Source organism: Biomphalaria glabrata, chromosome 5 (assembly GCF_947242115.1).
Source record: "Biomphalaria glabrata chromosome 5, xgBioGlab47.1, whole genome shotgun sequence".
In the NCBI taxonomy this organism is placed as follows: Eukaryota; Metazoa; Mollusca; class Gastropoda; family Planorbidae; genus Biomphalaria; species Biomphalaria glabrata.
The window spans coordinates 23,951,709-23,975,024 of NC_074715.1; the positions used below are offsets into that span (position 1 = coordinate 23,951,709).

A 23,316-nucleotide genomic window follows, 5' to 3' on the forward strand; every position below is an offset into this window, starting at 1 on the left:
TACCAGAATTTTTTAAAAAATTAACCAATTGGTTAATTAACTATTGATAATTAATTATTTTGTTTGGTATCTCGAACAAGGGAAATCTTTCATGATCATAAGCTCTTCACTACCAGAGCTTAAGAAGCCTGATAAGGCTATAGCCCACGAGTTCGAATTCAGGCCGTTCACCTTTTTTTTAAAATATTTTTTTTTTACCTTTACCTATCCCTTAGTCTGTTGGACCGTTGGGGCACCAAGCAAGATTTGTCGACCGTCTTTCTCCATTCCTCCCTTTTTTTTGCCTTGTTTAGAACCTTTCTCAATGGCAGGCCCGTCCATTCTTTAATGTTGTCCTTCCATCGCTTTTTCTGTCTGCCTCTTCTTCTTTTACCTGGCACTGTTCCCTGAAGGAAGGTCTTTGCGAGCCCCGTAGATCTTGTAATGTGGCCAAAGGTTTTAAGTTTTCGTCTTTTTACAATAGTTAGCAGGTCGTCATGGGCTCCGATCGCTGCAGTAACCCTGTCTCTAATTTCTTGGTTTGTGATGCGGTCTTTGAATGTGATGCCTGGGATCCTTCTGTAGCATCTCAATTTCATTGCATATATAAATATATTTAAAAAGCGATCTCCCAAAAACCCTGTTTTATTCTTCCCTCACCCCTTTCCAAGTGGTCTAGACAAGTGATAAGATCGTAGCATAGGGACCCTTGAGACAAGTGATAGGATAGTAGCATAGGGACCCTTGAGACAAGTGATAGGATCGTAGCATAGGGACCCTTGAGACAAGTGATAGGATCGTAGCATAGGGACCCTTGAGACAAGTGATAGGATCGTAGCATAGGGACCCTTGAGACAAGTGATAGGATCGTAGCATAGGGACCCTTGAGAAAGCTAAAAGCATGAAATTGCGCTAAACAAAAACAATTTTAACAATATTTCTAATCGCACAGATTTATTATTGTTAATCTTTTACAAATTTAATAACATGACTGATCCAAACTAATTGATACAACTAAACTTGTTTTTTTTTTAAATAATTTTTTGTTATTTCATTAAGTTCAACTTTTTGTTCAAATGATCTAGAAAATTGAACATTTATTTTTGTAATGAAAAGCGGAGAAGAACAAAAATGGCCAGTATGGGATCGAACTCAGTACATTCGTGTTATTAGCACGACGCTCTAACACTTAGCAAACCATCCGTACTAATAAATAAATAAATCAAATTTTGTTCCTTGTGATTTTGAGTTTCTGAGTTATTGTTTTGACTAGGACGAAGATGTGAGCTGACAGTAGAACCAAATAACACCCATTGGAACTACAAGCAAGGAAATAAACGAAGAAGCTAGACTAAAACCTTGCGCCAAATAAAGAGGGCTATTCAAATACTCTATAAGGTGTACAAAATAAGCCAGTTCTAGACAAACTGCTAAAGAGTATCCAGAGTATCTAGATTTGTCTTTTAAATTGTTTTAGATATAAACAATTATGTTGCATTATTGTAAGAGGTTAGTAAAACTTATAAGAACGAATTAGTTGAATGAAGAAATACTGGAATGAGGTCTGTTGCTAACCTTGACATTGTGACGCCATCCTGTAGTTCTGATTGGGTGAAAGGTACTTGACGTCATTGGCATCACTGCACAGCACGTCGATCCCATGATTGGAGGCAGAGGTGGCCCTGTATCCCACAACGTAGTTGGGTGCCAGCAGATTTGGGTTGCTTTGGTTTTGTGGGCACAGACTGCTGCAGGACGAGGCAAGAGTTCCAAGAACCATGCTCTGCGTCTGAAGGGAACATGAGTTGTCCTTCATTGTCGGACACGTCGTCTGGTGCATCTCTTGGCGTAGACGATTTTTGTTATGATTGCGCAGTCGCAGAGCTGGCGGATGAAGACACAAAAAATATAGGTCAATAAAATCTTGTTTCCTTGTAAGGTTCTGCAGTACAACGCGTGTAAAATTAATTTCGCGAACTTAATGTTTAGAGAGGAACACTTTAACATCAGATATACCGCTCACAATCGCATTTAATTCATTGGACAAAGAGCCTAATAACCACAATTAATGAAACACACTGTAATGACAGGCGAAAGCGTAATTATACACCATCTGATGTTTTCACACATAAAGAACATGTTTCAGAATTCGTAATTAAACAATAATGTTCACATTCTCTCTTGAACAAAACTAAAAAAAAAAAAAAAATGGCTGCAATCTTTATGAAACAGAATTAGATGAAGATGTTTTTTTTCCCGAAGATACTTTTAATGAGATGTATGCATAAAAAAGAACAACTCATTATCCAAAGTTTATGTAGGCCTATAGCTTCCGTTCCTTACAATAGAATCCATTATATTATTGAACTAATTGAATAGTACATTACAATACATTTGATTTCTAAAAGGCGAATATAATTACATATTTTGTTTTTAAGTTCAAAGCAAAAACAAAAGAAAAAAAAAAACAAGACTTACAGACACAGACACACACACAAACAAAAAGACACACAATGATGGTCTAGATGACTCTAGATGATGACATTAGCACACATTCAAGACACAGCACAGACGATCAAGAGACATTTAAGGAACATTATTACACATAGGAAAATATGTTATTAATTTAGGAGCGCAGGGAAGCAACTATAAGGAAGGCGAGTCTTTAGCATTTTCGACAATCGTTCCATGCATTTAGGGGACAGTGCCAAATAATAATAGCGGATTTTAAAATCAATCAAAGTTTATGCGCATATTAAAAACAAACAAACCAGTTTGAAAGTGAGATTCTAGTTCGACATTCAAAAACATTTTCTTTTAGCGCAAGGAACCAAATAATAACTTTATTTCCAATTTTACTCAGAATACCAGTTGGTGGTTATGTCCCTTATAGCGATGACTTTATTCTCTGGAGCTGTGGAAAAAAAAAACCCTCCCGTTGACCTGGTTGATCATGTAGCGTCAAATCTTGAGTCGTGCTCTCTCCAGAACTAGATGACTAGCAGCAGTCTCGAGGGAAATGAAAGAGTAGGGCGCCAAAAGGTCATCAATTGACACGCTTCTTTAAGCCACTGGCAGGTGGAAATGTCGTAAAACTGTTAGTTCGACTTCCAAGTCAAGTGACTTAAAGAACTACAGAAGTAGTGTTCAGATAAATGGGGGACTTGAGTTTCGCTGGATTACTGGACTTAAACACACACTCATTGACATGATGTTAATGCAAACATACTCATGTCAAATGTAAAGATATTATCATAGAATCGTCACATATATGGGCCAGTAATGACTTCTGCGCTTTTATCTGCACGAGAAATTCGAAACAAAATGTCCTAAGCCAACAATAAGTGCTAAAACTGAAATAGAATAAAGAAAGATGTAACAAAAACATTGAGGCTAAATTTCCAATCTCTTGCTGCTGAAGTTGAACTGGACATGGAAAATAGTCATGTGAGAAGACTAAGCGATAAAAGGTTTCCTTGCGAGTACTTGATTGTGTCAACTTTAGTCGGCCTAGATCTGATAGGTTCTGGACAATGTGATTACAATTCAAAGCTTTAATTTGTATTTAAGTTATTCCCACTAATTAGTTGAGTATTTACGCTGGGTAGGGCACGTATCCCGTATGGGAGACGAACGTATGCCAAAGGCAGTCTTTTTTGGTGAACTTAAAGGTGGTCGGCGTTACAGAGGCGCCCCACGGAAACGTTTTAAAGAACAGCTTAGGCGTCACTTTCCTTGGCTGACATAGAAGAGAGCACCTGGTGGCATGCGGCCTCAGAGCAAGACAGCTGGAGGTCACTCACAAAGGCCGCGGGATACACATGTGAGACAATCTGAAAATCCGCTGCCGAGGACAAACGCAGACGGCGAAAAGAAAATCTAAATCGACCACCTGCGGACAATGGTTATGCTTGCCCTGGATGAGGTAAAATATGTAGGTCACACACGGGAAATACTGCACTCCTAACTAATCTTCGGACTCGAAGACAAGCCTTAGTATTTACAGTGGCACATTATCTTCAGACAAAACTATAGTCCTTTATTAAGTTTAGGAATAAGCATTTTATACAAATAATCAAAGACTCTGGTAAAGAAAACTTTGAAACTTGATCTAAAGTCTAAGGGAAGTAAGTAGCCTCAACGTATGGAAGAAGAAGATATTCCCATTGATTTAACTCTAAGGTCGTTCCGCCACATGAATCTGTATCTCTAAGTTGATTGCCAGATAAATAGAGCTTAAGTTGCCAGTATTTGTTAAATAAATACACCAAGAGCTCAAATAAAACACAGAAGCGAAATTTCCAAACCCCCAGAATCGATTAAAATTCATTTCAGATTTGAATTCAAATTTCTGAGGCTTTTATTGTAATTAATAAAAGAAATAACACATTGTTTAAAGTGTTGTTTTGTCCAGTTTGTATATCATATGAAAGTAAAACCACATGAACCTTAACACGACTAATTACTTTTTCAATGACTAGTTCTGTCTTGATGCCCCCCCCCCCCCAAACATTATATTGAAACAACGTAACTCATATATACGTATCTTCGTATCTTCCAGAGTTTTTCGGACTAATGGGAAGAAAGTGTGTGGGTAGGCTTTGGCTCAGTAAATAAATAAATACATTTGTTATTCTATATTACTTTTGTCAGACTTACACAGTGCTGTATTACTTTTGTCAGACTTACGCAGTACTGGATTACTTTTGTCAGACTTACACAGTGCTGTATTACTTTTGTCAGACTTACACAGTGCTGAATTACTTTTGTTAGACTTACACAGTGCTGAATTACTTTTGTCAGACTTACACAGTACTGAATTACTTTTGTCAGACTTACACAGTACTGAATTACTTTTGTCAGACTTACACAGTACTGAATTACTTTTGTCAGACTTACACAGTACTGAATTACTTTTGTCAGACTTACACAGTACTGAATTACTTTTGTCAGACTTACACAGTACAGAATTACTTTTGTCAGACTTACACAGTGCTGAATTACTTTTGTCAGACTTACACAGTACTGAATTACTTTTGTCAGACTTACACAGTGCTGAATTACTTTTGTCAGACTTACACAGTGCTGTATTACTTTTGTCAGACTTACACAGTACTGAATTACTTTTGTCAGACTTACACAGTACTGAATTACTTTTGTCAGACTTACACAGTACTGAATTACTTTTGTCAGACTCACACAGTACTGTATTACTTTTGTCAGACTTACACAGTGCTGTATTACTTTTGTCAGACTCACACAGTACTGAATTACTTTTGTCAGACTTACACAGTACTGAATTACTTTTGTCAGACTCACACAGTACTGTATTACTTTTGTCAGACTCACACAGTACTGAATTACTTTTGTCAGACTCACACAGTACTGAATTACTTTTGTCAGACTTACACAGTACAGAATTACTTTTGTCAGACTTACACAGTGCTGAATTACTTTTGTCAGACTTACACAGTGCTGAATTACTTTTGTCAGACTTACACAGTGCTGTATTACTTTTGTCAGACTTACACAGTGCTGTATTACTTTTGTCAGACTTACACAGTGCTGTATTACTTTTGTCAGACTTACACAGTACTGAATTACTTTTGTCAGACTTACACAGTGCTGAATTACTTTTGTCAGACTTACACAGTACTGAATTGATACTTGTGTTGTCAGTTAAAAGAGATAATTTTGCAAAATTTCATCTTGATCTGAGTATGGGTGTTGGAGAAATAATGTGTTCAAACATTTGACTAGACAGACAGACTGAGTTGATATAAGCTTGGTACAAAGGACGGACAAATGGAGTACTGTGAACAAGGAAATTACTGACACCATCATTTGTTGAGCAGGGTTAAAGGCTATACATATGTTACCGGCAAAGAGTGAAATACAGGCATTCTATACAATGCCTAGGTACATATAAATACAGTATACTAAAAATAAACACACTACAGTTCATAGTTCACTACATAGGTACGTTACACTGTTCTGATGTATAAGTAGTCTGGTTCAAACTCATACAATTATTTTCTCTGGCTAGTTGTTGTTGTTTTCTTCTGGTGTCTGGAGTAGTTATCTTCCTTGTATGATTACCTTGATGAGGTAATGCACAGAGAGGTCACAACAAGTGCACATAATAGATTATGTCTCTGTACAACATAGTCTGATTATGTCTCTATACAACATAGTCTGATTATGTCTCTATACAACATAGTCTGATTATGTCTCTATACAACATAGTCTGATTATGTCTCTATACAACATAGTCTGATTATGTCTCTATACAACATAGTCTGATTATGTCTCTATACAACATAGTCTGATTATGTCTCTATACAACATAGTCTGATTATGTCTCTGTACAACATAGTCTGATTATGTCTCTGTACAACATAGTCTGATTATGTCTCTATACAACATAGTCTGATTATGTCTCTATACAACATAGTCTGATTATGTCTCTATACAACATAGTCTGATTATGTCTCTGTACAACATAGTCTGATTATGTCTCTATACAACATAGTCTGATTATGTCTCTATACAACATAGTCTGATTATGTCTCTGTACAACATAGTCTGATTATGTCTCTATACAACATAGTCTGATTATGTCTCTATACAACATAGTCTGATTATGTCTCTATACAACATAGTCTGATTATGTCTCTGTACAACATAGTCTGATTATGTCTCTGTACAACATAGTCTGATTATGTCTCTATACAACATAGTCTGATTATGTCTCTGTACAACATAGTCTGATTATGTCTCTGTACAACATAGTCTGATTATGTCTCTATACAACATAGTCTGATTATGTCTCTATACAACATAGTCTGATTATGTCTCTGTACAACATAGTCTGATTATGTCTCTGTACAACATAGTCTGATTATGTCTCTATACAACATAGTCTGATTATGTCTCTGTACAACATAGTCTGATTATGTCTCTATACAACATAGTCTGATTATGTCTCTGTACAACATAGTCTGATTATGTCTCTGTACAACATAGTCTGCTTGTTCTTTTCTTCCACTTGTTTGTTATCTGACTAGATCAAGCCAAGCCTAACACATAGGGCTAAGCCTAACACGGGTTATCAGACACCAGCTCAACCAGAGTAGGACAAAAAAATTGGACAAAGCCTAACAAAGGAGGACATCGTAAAAACAAGACACAATACATTTTAAAACTAAGATTATTACATTGCATTTGATGAAACATACAACCAATCAAAGGTCAAACGACTTTACTATATTTAGTATTGCAATTCGTAGAAAAAAAATCGTTTATTTGTAGTACACTATTAGCACCAAAATACTAGTTGAACTCCATGCATATTTTGTCTTCATCTTGTAAGTAAAGTTGCCCCATTAGACCTTACGATCTAAAGGGCTGATGATGTTAAGGTCATCTGTTTCTTTGGACAACAGTTGTCAGACCAACGACCAACCGCCTTTACATTCAACAACTAAAGTCAGGTACCCATTAGAGTTGGGGGGACTCAGGGGTGACCTAAAAATACCGAAATTCAAAATCCCAGTCTTCACCGAGATTCGAACCCAATCCAACCTCGAACCTCGAAGCCAATCGCTTAACCACTCAGCCACCGCGCCGCACTTAATCTTGTATATTGTGAAAAACGTGCCTCTCTCTGGAGGATGTATTTCCCTTTTTTGCCCACTGCATGCTGATTAGCAAAAAAAAAAAAAAAAAGGCCTTTTCAACTTTAGAATTATGCCTCTGAATGCAAAATAAACACTTGCAGATTTGGATGGATTTTGATGATCTGTTGTTTTTAAACATCCTTGAAAAAGATGTACACTTGCTCCACAAGATGGTTGTTAAAAAAATGTCATCTTACTGCTGTGACAGTTCTGTCTATGAGTCAGTTCATGAACCGAGAAGATATGAAGGAATAAAACCGATGGATGAAGAATACCCATTTAAAAAAAAAACAAAAACTAGACATTTGTACACTTTAGGCCAATGCCTGCCGGACAGAGGACAGAACCCCCAAAAGGAGGACACGGCCTTGGACGTCTGGTAACCCTACTGACACATGGGATGCAAGTCGTACTTTACCTCAGGTTGAAAATGTTTAATGAGAATAAATGAATTGGACACACAGTGAACACGAAGGAAAAGATGAGATAAGATAAGATAATTTGTATTGATCCAATCAAATGGAAATTCAGTTTGACTACAATTGACAACCTCGGTGTAACTACTGTACAATAACAATATAGATGCAAATACGAACAACATTCACACACTCACAATCAGCGCTTAATAAATTTGACTTCTATGTACTTCTCGATGACGACAGCTGTGACACTCTGACCGAAACTGAGATAAAGGAGTTTTTAAATCTTTCTGTTTTAGTCCTAATGGAAAGGAGATGACCACTTCGTTCAGATTCGCTAATTTAAAAAGTTTTCAGTTTTAATTTCAATAGTAAATTCCTGATAGGTTTTCTTTGAAATTTCTCTTCTAGGTCCTAATTCCGTAGACCTTGTGTTCTCTTATGTAAACTCTTTAACATCTCCAAGAATGCCAGTGTTTTCATCAAGTGGTCACAGGCATTCTTTAGATCAGATATGTAATACCAGGAGTCACAGGCATTCTTTAGATCAAGTATTTAATACCACAAGTCACAGGCATTCTTTAGATCAAGTATGTAATACCAGGAGTCACAGGCATTCTTTAGATGAGATATGTAATACCACGAGTCACAGGCATTCTTTAGATCAAGTATTTAATACCATGAGTCGTAGGCATTCTTTAGATCAAGTATGTAATACCATGAGTCGTAGGCATTCTTTAGATCAGATATGTAATACCACGAGTCACAGGCATTCTTTAGATCAAGTATTTAATACCACGAGTCACAGGCATTCTTTAGATCAAGTATGTAATAACAGGAGTCACAGGCATTCTTTAGATGAGATATGTAATACCACGAGTCACAGGCATTCTTTAGATCAAGTATGTAATACCACGAGTCAAAGGCATTCTTTAGATCAAGTATGTAATACCATAAGTCGTAGGCATTCTTTAGATCAAGTATGTAATACCATGAGTCGTAGGCATTCTTTAGATCAAGTATGTAATACCATAAGTCGTAGGCATTCTTTAGATCAAGTATGTAATACCATAAGTCGTAGGCATTCTTTAGATCAAGTATGTAATACCATAAGTCGTAGGCATTCTTTAGACCAAGTATGTAATACCATGAGTCGTAGGCATTCTTTAGATCAGGTATGTAATACCATGAGTCGCAGGCATCCTTTAGATCAAGTATGTAATACCAGGAGTCACAGGCATTCTTTAGATGAGATATGTAATACCACGAGTCACAGGCATTCTTTAGATCAAGTATGTAATACCACGAGTCACAGGCATTCTTTAGATCAAGTATGTAATACCATAAGTCGTAGGCATTCTTTAGATCAAGTATGTAATACCATAAGTCGTAGGCATTCTTTAGATCAAGTATGTAATACCATAAGTCCTAGGCATTCTTTAGATCAAGTATGTAATACCATAAGTCGTAGGCATTCTTTAGATCAAGTATGTAATACCATGAGTCGTAGGCATTCTTTAGATCAGGTATGTAATACCATGAGTCGCAGGCATCCTTTAGATCAAGTATGTAATACCATAAATCGCAGGCATTCTTTAGATCCATGATTGGATTAAGAAAACATGCTATATTTTACGTTGCTACGGCAGACCCAGACATATTTTGTCAACCATTACTCAATCAAGGGCGTTACCTGCCGGGAAAGTGTTGGTTTAAGTTATCTGTGCCTGTCTCGGGAGTTAGCTTTTATTTGTGTCTCAAATGTATGCCCCGCAGCCTTGTAGGTGCCTAAAGAGACAGCTGGAGGACTCATACACTAGGTTCGATTGAGTGGCTTCTAGTGATTAAAGTTGGGGCACTGGCGGATCCGGAGGGGGGGGGCGGTAGGGGCGATCCCCTCCATTCGGCCGACCCCCCCCCCCCTCTTTCCCTTACTTCGGGGGAGGGGAGCAGACGAAATTTAGTAAAGATATCACACAATTTGTATACGAATTTATTAATTATGTTAATAATATATACTCATTTTTTATGATTTGGTGGGATGGGGAGGTGGCGATCAATCCCATAAACTTTCGAGTGGGGGGGGGGGGACGGTCCAATTTATTTCTAGAAATCACAGCTTGTTAACAGAATCAATTAAATATCTATATAATTAAAACTTGTTATTGATATTATAACCGATCTTTATATTATGTCGTTCTCCTGTTAGCCGATTGGGGGGGGGGGGGAGTGCGAATACATCTACTGCCCTTCTCATCTAAACCCTTTGAGTGGGGGGGGGGCGGTCCTACGTTTATTTAGAAATCATAGTTTGTGAACAACAAAGTTGAATTACTATATAACTTTTATAAGAGTAACATTTGAGATGAGTTCTGAGCCCAAATATTTTTTTCCTAATCACCTTTTTTCCAACCTTTACTCATACTGATATTTTTCTATTCTATAAAACATTTTTGAGACTATAACTCACTTTATATGCTTGAATCCTAAAAATGCAATGTAGAATCTAATTGGCCCACTGAATTTCTCCTCCCACTTCCGAATTTTTTTGTTTAGGGCTTTGATATATAATTATGTAACAAAACAAAGTTACAAACATGCCTATTGAACAAAATGTATCACTTACAAATGAGCTTTTTTTTTAAATATTATTTTTGAATATTTTTTTTTTCGGCGGTAATCCTCAAAGTCTTAATCTAAATATGTGGGGTATCTTATCTTTTCAAGAACAAATCGGTTGTATTTGCAATGAAGTAAGGGCCTGCAAATTCATATTAGAATATTTTTCAAGTAAAACATTATTCAAAAGGTCCTTTTTTAATAAAATGAATAATGAGCTGTAGATATCAGGAGAATGCGTTTCTGCTGTGAAGAATGCAAGAAAACGCTTTTGGCGTCGGGGCTTACAGCGCTCCCCCAGACTCCAGACCCCCTAGTTGTCAAGAGAAATGGCGCAACCTGGCTGTTTTTTTTTTCGCCAAAGATTGAGAAACAATGTTTTTTTTTTTAAATTCTAATATATATATATATATATATATATATATATATATATATATATATATATATATATATATATTTATATAAGCATATATTTATGCTTAGGGTTAGGGTTTACTGGGCGTTAGGATAAGGGTTTGGAAACCAATCTCTCCCCCACTCCATATTTCTGGCTCCGCTAGTTTCATTTCTTCATTTGTAACATTTCAAAACGTTCAATTCAAACTGCTCAGAGCTGACAAGATTTAAAACAAAGAAGTGAAACGCCCAGGGCGCCAGCAGACACATAACTCCATGTAATAGTCTGACCTGCACATACTGCTGCGTATTATAATGGTTTGGTTTTAAAGAACCAAGAGATTACACTGGCTCATATCCCACACCCACCCAATCTTCTTTATGTTTTAACGGCGAGATATGTATTTTTACTGGGAAGATGTTTGTTTTTGTTGCTAAGATGTGTGTTTTTGTTGCTAAGATGTGTGTTTTTGTTGCTAACATGTGTGTTTTTGTTGCTAAGATGAGTGTTTTTGTTGCTAAGATATGTGTTTTTGTTGCTAAGATATGTGTTTTTGTTTCTAAGATGTGTTTTTGTTGCTAAGATATGTGTTTTTGTTGCTAAGATATGTGTTTTTGATAGAGAGATATTTGTTTTTCGTTTCTCCGCTCATTCCCAGAAGACATGGCTCATTCAGTTCTAATGTATTACCAGAAGACATGGCTCATTCAGTTCTAATGTATTACCAGAAGACATGGCTCATTCAGTTCTAATGTATTACCAGAAGACATGGCTCATTCAGTTCTAATGTATTACCAAAAGACATGGCTCATTCAGTTCTAATGTATTACCAGAAGACATGGCTCATTCAGTTCTAATGTATTACCAGAAGACATGGCTCATTCAGTTCTAATGTATTACCAGAAGACATGGCTCATTCAGTTCTAATGTATTCCCAGAAGACATGGCTCATTAAGTTCTAATGTATTCCCAGAAGACATGGCTCATTAATTTCTAATGTATTCCCAGAAGACATGGCTCATTAAGTTCTAATGTATTCCCAGAAGACATGGCTCATTCAGTTCTAATGTATTCCCAGAAGACATGGCTCATTCAGTTCTAATGTATTCCCAGAAGACATGGTTCATTCAGTTCTAATGTATTCCCAGAAGACATGATTCATTCAGTTCTAATGTATTCCCAGAAGACATGGCTCATTCAGTTCTAATGTATTTCCAGAAGACATGGCTCATTCAGTTCTAATGTATTCCCAGAAGACATGGTTCATTCAGTTCTAATGTATTCCCAGAAGACATGGCTCATTCAGTTCTAATGTATTCCCAGAAGACATGGCTCATTCAGTTCTAATGTATTACCAGAAGACATGGCTCATTCAGTTCTAATGTATTCCCAGAAGACGTGGCTCATTAATTTCTAATGTATTCCCAGAAGACATGACTCATTCATTTCTAATGTATTACCAGAAGACATGACTCATTAATTTCACTTGATTGAAAATGTGACAAAGCAAGAAGAAAGAATAGTGTCTGACATTTTGTTCTGACCACATCTGCTAGACCAGAAGAAGTGTCCCAGATTGAATGAACTTGCAAACGACAGATGTAGGCAAAACAAAGGGAGTTAATGCATTTTGACATTTGGAGGTTGAGACTTGGAATCACCAGCAAGGTGAGACTGATGGATGTGAACGTGTTAAAAAATCAAAGCACAACAACAACAACAGCAACAACAACAACAACTTCGTTCTATTCTGTCTATTGGCATGAAGACATTTGTTAATAGCCAAGCTAACATACATAAATTTAAAAAAAAATGAAAGACTCGACTGACCTCTGCACTGAGCAGACACATTAAGTTGACGAAATGAAGCTGTCCTATTTACACACTGATTGATATAAGTCTCAAGACAGGTCGTTTCATTTCAAATGTATTTACAATATTTTAATAGTTAGAAGAATATAGGTTTAACATTTCGGAAGTCTACATAAAAATAAAGATTCTAATATTTTCAAGAAAATACGTTTTCCAAACATTTGGGTTAAAAGATTGTATTCAGGTCACAGACATATATAAATATATATATGTCTATGGTTCAGGTATTACAACTTCTGGGGATTGCCAACTCTTGTTCCGCCAATAGGCTTTACATCTAGTGACATGAGTTATTAGGTTACTAAGTCTGTGGTTTAAATTAAAGAAGGATTTACATGAGAACTGTAGTATGAACACATTGTGCACCGACTTTTGTGACGTCTGATGTCGCAATGGAGAAGCGGAACTATTACAGATTCACTAAACTTTAAAGATGATGTATCCTTCTCACCATCTTGTTTCCAAACTATCACAAAGAAATGATTCTTATATATTTATAAAGCTCTTTCAATTTGAAATTTGTTTTAAGACACGTACCAGTGACGTATACACAAGTGTAGACTTGCTGATTTTTGACTCCTCAAAAAAGTTTATTTAGGGTTCTTGCTGTCTTCCACTCTTCAGTTTCGGCAGTTTTTCTGCTGGCCTCAACGGAGGACCTGATCAATGTGCCGTGGATGTAGTACAAGTTTGAAGCTGGCCTGTCGAATACATTTTGACAAATGTTCTTCCGAAGGCAAGAGCAAGCTGATGATCTATAAATCACTTCCGGTGGAACGCCGATGTCACATTTAGCGAACAAGTATGTGGTTTAGCATTTAAAGTTTAGTAGGTCTAGTTGTGTCATAGAATTATATAATAACTGCAAATTGTATCCAAAATAAGAACACCTGGCAGTCTGATAAATATTACGAGGTCGATGTGACACGACATAAAGAAACTCTAAGACACGAGAGTACTGTAATATTGCCGACATGACAACATTAGTAATTCTTAGTGGACATGTACAATGATCCGAGACTGATCGTATTTCAAACAATTGGGTTTGTTTTTTTTAAATATCAAATAGTGATTTCACTTTTGACAAAATTTTCAAAATGGTTTTACCAACTTTGATAAAAAAAAAAGAAAACGTAAATTCACAAAAGTATGACATAAGTGAGAGTTTCTAAAGTGGACACTTTGGCAGCATTCGTCTAACACTTAGCCGCTTATTAATAATAGCATTAACCCTTTTCTCCCCGTGTTCATCACTAGAGCTCAGCTTGGCTAAGACATCTCCATTGACCTTTAGCACATTTATCTTCTGTGTTTGTTTCTTGCTTGGCTAAGACATCTCCATTGACCTTTAGCACATTTATCTTCTGTGTTTGTTTCTTGCTTGGCTAAGACATCTCCATTGACCTTTAGCACATTTATCTTCTGTGTTTGTTTCTTGCTTGGCTAAGACATCTCCTTTGACCTTTAGCACATTTATCTTCTGTGTTTGTTTCTTGCTTGGCTAAGACATCTCCATTAACCTTTAGCACATTTATCTTCTGTGTTTGTTTCTTGCTTGGCTAAGACATCTCCATTAACCTTTAGCACATTTATCTTCTGTGTTTGTTTCTTGCTTGGCTAAGACATCTCCATTAACCTTTAGCACATTTATCTTCTGTGTTTGTTTCTTGCTTGGCTAAGACCTGACCTTTAGCACATTTATCTTCTGTGTTTGTTTCTTGCTTGGCTAAGACATCTCCATTGACCTTTAGCACATTTATCTTCTGTGTTTGTTTCTTGCTTGGCTAAGACATCTCCACTGACCTTTAGCACATTTATCTTCTGTGTTTGTTTCTTAAAGATCAAGTGATGGAAATGTTTCCGACAACTTTTACTTTTGATGACGTAATCAATATTTTAAAATATTTTAAACTGAATAATCAAAGTTTATTTTAAAAGCTGATGTAATAGCTCTATTACCTGAGCGGCTGTGTCTAGCCAGAAGATGAGCTCAGAAATGACCGCTGCTATAAAAAGAAACATTAGTGTTACTTATTCTATGCTTCCATATTGATACGAGTGATGCCCACCCCAGTGACCCAGTCTACCAACGTATTCCCCCCCCCCCTTGGATGATACATGAGTGATTTCCTTCATGTCACTAGCTATTCCCAACAAACCAATTGTAGGATGCAAAACAAGTTTCCTTTCTTTCTCTGCTCAAGTTCAGCTGGCCACCAGGGAAGGGGGTGGTCAATAGGTCTTGTCAGTTTGATTGCTTGAGTCTTCATCACAGGGCATGGGACCTTTCTGACCTTCCTGTGACCTTCTTTTGATGTTGTGACATAGCAATTGTAGCTTGAGACAATGTTAAGAACCTATATATGTTACATCTACAAAATTCTGTCTTCCCATCGCTTTCTCTGTCTTCCTCTTCATCTTCTTCCTGGTACTGTTCCCTGAAGGAAGGTCTTTGCGAGCCCTGAGGACCTGGTGATGTGGCCATAGAGTTTTATTTTGTGTTTTTCTTTTTTACAATGGTTAGCAGGTCATCTTGGGGTCCAATAGCTGAATTAATCCTATTTCTAATCTCTTCATTCGTGATGCGGTCTTTGAAAGTGACACCTAGGATTTAACTATATCCTTATAACTATCAGTTCATTGAATACATATGAAGAATGTAATAATAATAACATTTAAATCTTCGTACCCTGTTGTATCAAGTCGTTAGTAGAATTAACAATACAACAGTATCGGCAACACTATCAGCATGAGCACGTCTCTTCTTTTTGTATCGACGGAGAGCCAGGATGACATGGCCAGCATTATATCAGATGTTAAGTAACAATCTGAATCTACCTAGCATGACATGGCCAGCATTATATCAGATGTTAAGTAACAATCTGAATCTACCTAGCATGACATGGCCAGCATTATATCAGATGTTAAGTAACAATCTGAATCTACCTAGCATGACATGGCCAGCATTATATCAGATGTTAAGTAACAATCTGAATCTACCTAGCATGAGATGGCCAGCATTATATCAGATGTTAAGTAACAATCTGAATCTACCTAGCATGAGATGGCCAGCATTATATCAGATGTTAAGTAACAATCTGAATCTACCTAGCATGAGATGGCCAGCATTATATCAGATGTTAAGTAACAATCTGAATCTACCTAGCATGAGATGGCCAGCATTATATCAGATGTTAAGTAACAATCTGAATCTACCTAGTATGAGATGGCCAGCATTATATCAGATGTTAAGTAACAATCTGAATCTACCTAGCATGAGATGGCGAGCATTATATCAGATGTTAAGTAACAATCTGAATCTACCTACCATGAAATGGCTAGTTTTCTATCATATGCTTTATGTACTAGAATGACTTCAGCCAGCATGAACTGTCTACCTTTAATTCAGGTGCTAATGTCACAATCTGAATCACGTGAGAATGAAAGGCTACCAGGGGAAGTGTAGCAAGTGTCCTGAAAACTGTTCCACATACACAATATTCTATAGGTCAGTGATAATATACTTTCACCATCAGGTCACCGGAATTCTGTATTACTGATTCTTAACTCCCAGGAATAAAATGGTGAATTAGCATAACATAGCTTGTAGATTGGATTCTTGTGGTGCTTTTTTTTTCAAAGTATATTTTCATCTAAGAATCTTGTTATTAATTGCAGTTTTGACAGCTCAATTCAATCTCTCTATCTTCAGCAAATAGTTGAACAAGTATCTTAGTTTTGCGTTGTTCGTTTGAGCGCTCATGTAATGGGGCTTGAGGCACGGCCAGTATCAACTTACATTGTGATCACACATTCTTTTGTTCTGTCTAAACAGACGAAATGTTTTTATGTTTTTTAAAGTTGGGTGTATGTCCAGGTCTAGAATTAAATAGAAGCATGTTTTTCATCTCACTGAAATAAAATTGTGTATTCTCTTTAAGTTGAAACAAGTAAAAATGTGATTTAAATAAGAACATGTATATTTGAACAACAACTTATTTTAGAGTTGGGAAAACAGGAAATACACAAAAGCAAAAGTTTGCTATCGACGATAAAATAGGATTTATAAGAAGACATGTATTTGTTTAGAATATTTTCACTCGGTCATTAGAATTGTGGATGTTACTCAGTAAGGTCACAACAAATATTTGTTTTCTCTTTTGTTGTTAAGAAGATTCAAAATGTTCCATTGGTGGCCAGACTGACTAAATGACAATGTCAAATGAGGATTATAAACCTACTATTACTTAATCAACAAGAGAATCTTAAAATGTTGATATGCTTAGGGCATATTAAAAAGTCAATTGTTGAAGAACCATTTCATAATCATTACAGATTGACTGGAAACACCGATCCAAGTTATTTCCCTTTGAACATCACCACTTACGTACTTTTCTGAGATACAAGACACAACACATAACCAACAGTCAGTTCCAAGTTCTGAGATACAAGACACAACACATAACCAACAGTCAGTTCCAAGTTCTGAGATACAAGACACAACACATAACCAACAGTCAGTTCCAAGTTCTGAGATACAAGACATAACACATAACCAACAGTCAGTTCCAAGTTCTGAGATACAAGACACAACACATAACCAACAGTCAGTTCCAAGTTCTGAGATACAAGACACAACACATAACCAACAGTCAGTTCCAAGTTCTGAGATACAAGACACAACACATAACCAACAGTCAGTTCCAAGTTCTGAGATACAAGACGCAACACATAACCAACAGTCAGTTCCAAGTTCTGAGATACAAGACACAACACATAACCAACAGTCAGTTCCAAGTTCTGAGATACAAGACACAACACATAACCAACAGTCAGTTCCAAGTTCTGAGATAGAAGACATAACACATAACCAACAGTCAGTTCCAAGTTCTGAGATACAAGACACAACACATAACCAACAGTCAGTTCCAAGTTCTGAGATACAAGACACAACACATAACCAACAGTCAGTTCCAAGTTCTGAGATACAAGACGCAACACATAACCAACAGTCAGTTCCAAGTTCTGAGATACAAGACACAACACATAACCAACAGTCAGTTCCAAGTTCTGAGATACAAGACGCAACACATAACCAACAGTCAGTTCCAAGTTCTGAGATACAAGACACAACACATAACCAACAGTCAGTTCCAAGTTCTGAGATACAAGACACAACACATAACCAACAGTCAGTTCCAAGTTCTGAGATACAAGACACAACACATAACCAACAGTCAGTTCCAAGTTCTGAGATACAAGACACAACACATAACCAACAGTCAGTTCCAAGTTCTGAGATACAAGACATAACACATAACCAACAGTCAGTTCCAAGTTCTGAGATACAAGACACAACACATAACCAACAGTCAGTTCCAAGTTCTGAGATACAAGACACAACACATAACCAACAGTCAGTTCCAAGTTCTGAGATACAAGACACAACACATAACCAACAGTCAGTTCCAAGTTCTGAGATACAAGACACAACACATAACCAACAGTCAGTTCCAAGTTCTGAGATACAAGACACAACACATAACCAACAGTCAGTTCCAAGTTCTGAGATACAAGACACAACACATAACCAACAGTCAGTTCCAAGTTCTGAGATACAAGACACAACACATAACCAACAGTCTGTTCCAAGTTCTGAGATACAAGACACAACACATAACCAACAGTCAGTTCCAAGTTCTGAGATACAAGACACAACACATAACCAACAGTCAGTTCCAAGTTCTGAGATACAAGACACAACACATAACCAACAGTCAGTTCCAAGTTCTGAGATACAAGACACTACACATAACCAACAGTCTGTTTCAAGTTCTGAGATACAAGACACAACAGATAACCAACAGTCAGTTCCACGTTCTGAGATACAAGACACTACACATAACCAACAGTCAGTTCCAAGTTCTGAGATACAAGACACTACACATAACCAACAGTCTGTTCCAAGTTCTGAGATACAAGACACTACACATAACCAACAGTCAGTTCCAAGTTCTGAGATACAAGACACAACACATAACCAACAGTCAGTTCCAAGTTCTGAGATACAAGACACAACACATAACCAACAGTCAGTTCCAAGTTCTGAGATACAAGACACAACACATAACCAACAGTCAGTTCCAAGTTCTGAGATACAAGACACAACACATAACCAACAGTCAGTTCCAAGTTCTGAGATACAAGACACAACACATAACCAACAGTCAGTTCCAAGTTCTGAGATACAAGACACAACACATAACCAACAGTCAGTTCCAAGTTCTGAGATGCAAGACACAACACATAACCAACAGTCAGTTCCAAGTTCTAACTTTATTTACTTGACATTTCTAGGTGTCCTGATTGCCGCATTGATTTCTATTTTTTTTTTTTTAAAGATAACAAGGACAGAAATGTAAAATCAGTGAAATACATAATGACACAAACACTGGCCTACATATCATAGTGTGACATCAACAACTCAAACTGATAAATAAAATTCAAACAACATTGCCGAGGTGTAAGTCCTAACAAAATATAGTTATGTTTATCTGTATCTTATATAATACAGACGTTACTTCAAAAAAGAAGATGATTACGTCCTATGCGTCATGCATTTAGTCATGCATATTAACCAATGACCTAAATTCAGCCAAGTCACTGGTTTTCCTGGCTAACTCATGCTCTAATAGCGCTAGGGAAGAAAGAGCATTTGTACAAATTTGTCCCAGCATATGGAACGAAGAATGTACCTTTATCTTTGTGTCTTTCTGAGTATTTTATTAAATTTTGTTTTCGTATTTGAAGATTATGGTTCAATGTTTTATATATAATTGCTACTTTACTTTGAAGTCTTCTATCCTGAAGGCTTTCTAAATTTAGTGATTTTACTAAAAGTGTTACTCTAGTCAAATGTGAATATTCGTTTGTTATGAATCTCACTGCTCTATTTTTTGTCTGTTCCAGTTTCTTGATGTTTTCTTGAGTTGAGGGGTCCCAAACGGAGGATGCATATTCTCTTATTGGCCTAACCAAGTTAAAAAAACATTTTAGTTTTATGTTCTTAATTGATTTATAAAAATTTCTTTGTTTGTTTACCTTCATAGATTGTACTGTGTGTGGCTTGACTCCGACAACAAATGTGGCACGCGATGCGAAATTCTCGTCTGAAATGAGCTGCAATAGAGTTCATTATTTAGACGTTACATACAGATAGAAGCATTTACATTGACTTGTAGTTACAAGTCTTTATAAAATACTTTAGCATCGAACATGTACTTTTATAAAACTTGAATATATTACAATCTCCACAGTTAGATGTCTTTGCTATTTTTACTAATTATGAAGTTTAATGACTTCAAATATACGTTTAAGAAGTACAGTCTTGATGACCTATGAATTATACTGAAATGAAATGTGTACTTACAACTCATAAAGTTATAGATAGCTGGGTTGATGGCACTGTTGAAGTAACACAACCAATGGGAGAACATGAACAAAGGGCGGACTACTTGCCATGGGAAGTAATCCATTAATTCAGCATAGCTACACAAAACACACACACACAAATAAAAATACTTTGGTATTACATGGAATTGAAATGGTTTAGTCAATTAGTTTGTTAAAATGTGTGTTTGACTTTGCTAATAGGTCTCTCCGCCTTGTATTTAGGGGCTCTATCAAGGAATTTTTTAAAAGTTCTTTTTGTTCAAAATGTAGTATTGAGAGAGAGACACAGAGAGAGAGAGAGAGAGAGAGAGAGAGAGAGAGAGAGAGAGCTACTCATGGACACTCATTGGGTAACATTGGATTGATTCATGTTTTGTTAGGAACAATGACTCTAATGTTCTACGTTGAAACGACACCCCAGAATGGGAAGTGGCAGAAATAACTTGTTCAACATTTGTACCAGACAGACAGACAGACAGACAGACAGAGTTGATATAAACTTGGTCAAATTTGATTCAATTTTAAAAAGGGTCTATATATATATATATATATATATATATATATATATATATATATATATATATATATATATAGAGAGAGAGAGAGAGAGAGAGAGAGAGAGAGAGAGAGAGAGAAAGAAATAAAAACCGAATGGGATGGATTAAATGGATTAGATTGCAGTATACTTAAACATAGCACCTGCAGCCCCTATAGCTCATTTAGCCCCAACAAACCCTAAAACCCCCACAACTCCTACAGCCCCCATAGCCTGTACAGCCCCTATAGCCCTTATGGTCCCCACATCCGCCACTGCCCATGTGGCTCCTACAGCCTCTGCAGCCCATGTGGCTCCTACAGCCTCTGCAGCCCATGTGGCTCCTACAGCCTCTGCAGCCCATGTGGCTCCTACAGCCTCTGCAGCCCATGTGGCTCCTACAGCCTCTGCAGCCCATGTGGCTCCTACAGCCTCTGCAGCCCTTACAGTACTCCTACTTTGACTTTGTGCATGAAACAGGCGACAGTGAATTTTTATTTCAGAAACGTTTAAGTGAGATACATTGTTCAAATAGAGATAAACGACGGACAGAAAGACAACATAAAAATGTCATATTTTCCCTATAGGGGTTGCTGAAAAAATATGATGATAAGAAAGTGTAATTTGGTCTCGACCCATGTTCTGACTAAATATAATTTTTAAATGATTTATAATTTTGTATACAAGTTACATCTGTTTAGCAGTTGCTGTGTACAGTTTTATATTCTATGTTTAAATTTAGTTAATATGTAAATACATATTTTTTAAAACACTAAACGGAACATTCTTGTAGCATACGAATTATTCCCAGTAGGACTAGGTGTGTCCTAAATAAACTGTGTCTAGGAGAGTTTGAGAACACATGAACTAAGACTTGCACTATGGCATTGAAATGTGACCCAAATAAATCCAAATGAAACAGAATTAACTTGTCTATCAAACTTTAAATACAACCCAAAAATAAAAAAAACCACGCCGTTCAGTCCTGATCACTTGCGTAGTAAATAATTAAAACAACTAAAAAGCTTTCACTTCGAGTCATTAAAAAGAGAAGCTCTAACATTAAAACTGGTTTCCCCAAGCCTAGGGATATGAATACAATGAGAAATATAAAAACACAAAAATACATAACACACAAAAAAAATCAACGACATTTGCCGTCGACGGAAACAAGAGAAACTACTCCGTCAGGACAAACATTTGAAAGTCATCACTCATAATTGTTTGTGACAAAGCAGACATTTTATCTGATTGGATTGATCTTTATTCAAATCTATCTATCTATCTATCTATCTATCTATCTATCTATCTATCTATCTATCTATCTATCTATTTATCTATCTATCTATCTATCTATCTATCTATCTATTTATCTATCTATCTATCTATCTATCTATCTATCTATCTATCTATCTATCTATCTATTTATTTTTCGATTCACGGTGCCCTCGCTGCGGGGAAGAAGAGGAAACCGTGCCTCATATTCTGTTTGACTGCCCCAGACTTGCTGATCTCCGTCTCGACAGGTCTGGGAAACCCAAAATTCTCGACCTGTATGGCGACATTCATGCACTACGCAAGACAGCAGGGTTTCTGTCCAGGGCTTTTGCAAGAGAGGATTTGAGCCTCTCAAGCCCTCACTCTAATGGAGTTTGATGATGATGATCTATTTATCTATCTATCTAAAAAAAAAAACTACTCCTGGCAATAGCACAACCTAGTAATTAGTATCACTTAATACAAGCAGTGCTGCTATTCTAAATTGTGTTTCTAGAATACTATTTAATAAGTATAGAGGAATCTGGTACAAATCAATTCCATGTAGCACATACATCGGACACGCTAGATCTAATGCTCTGTAAATCCGTTTCACAGTTGAAATAAATCTTCTAGTTATCAATTATTCATAAGCCGGGAAAACCAAATTGAAGATGTAGTCTAAGCTGTGGGTGTGCAGTATCCATGTGTTTGATGTAGTCTGGGCTGTGGGTGTGCTGTATCCATGTATTTGATGTAGTCTGGGCTGTGGGTGTGCTGTATCCATGTATTTGATGTAGTCTGGGTTGTGGGTGTGCTGTATCCATGTGTTTCATGTAGTCTGGGTTGTGGGTGTGCTGTATCCATGTATTTGATGTAGTCTGGGCTGTGGGTGTGCTGTATCCATGTGTTTGATGTAGTCTGGGTTGTGGGTGTGCTGTATCCATGTATTTGATGTAGTCTGAGCTGTGGATGTGTTTTATCCATGTGTTGGATGTAGTTGTGGATGTGGATGTGTTTTATCCATGTGTTGGTCATGACACCAAATTAAAAATGTAGTCTGTAATTTCATATTAATAGTGGCTTATAGAAGAGATAATCGAAGGC

The 23,316-nt window shown here is 36.7% G+C and overlaps 1 protein-coding gene across 3 annotated transcripts in view; it reads right to left on the reverse strand.

Annotated features, from left to right (window-relative positions):
- Positions 1-23,316, reverse strand: part of LOC106063479 (orexin/Hypocretin receptor type 1-like) — a 176,255-nt gene that overhangs the window by 22,111 nt on the left and 130,828 nt on the right. For 2 of the 3 annotated variants that reach the window (XM_056028512.1, XM_056028513.1), the window contains 3 exons: positions 20,395-20,513; positions 20,067-20,144; positions 1,555-1,863 (listed from right to left, as the gene is read on the reverse strand). In XM_056028512.1, coding sequence (XP_055884487.1) covers positions 1,555-1,863; positions 20,067-20,144; positions 20,395-20,513 — 506 coding nt within the window. The remainder of the gene's footprint in view (positions 1-1,554; positions 1,864-20,066; positions 20,145-20,394; positions 20,514-23,316) is intronic. The other variant, XM_056028515.1, reaches the window with a different exon arrangement.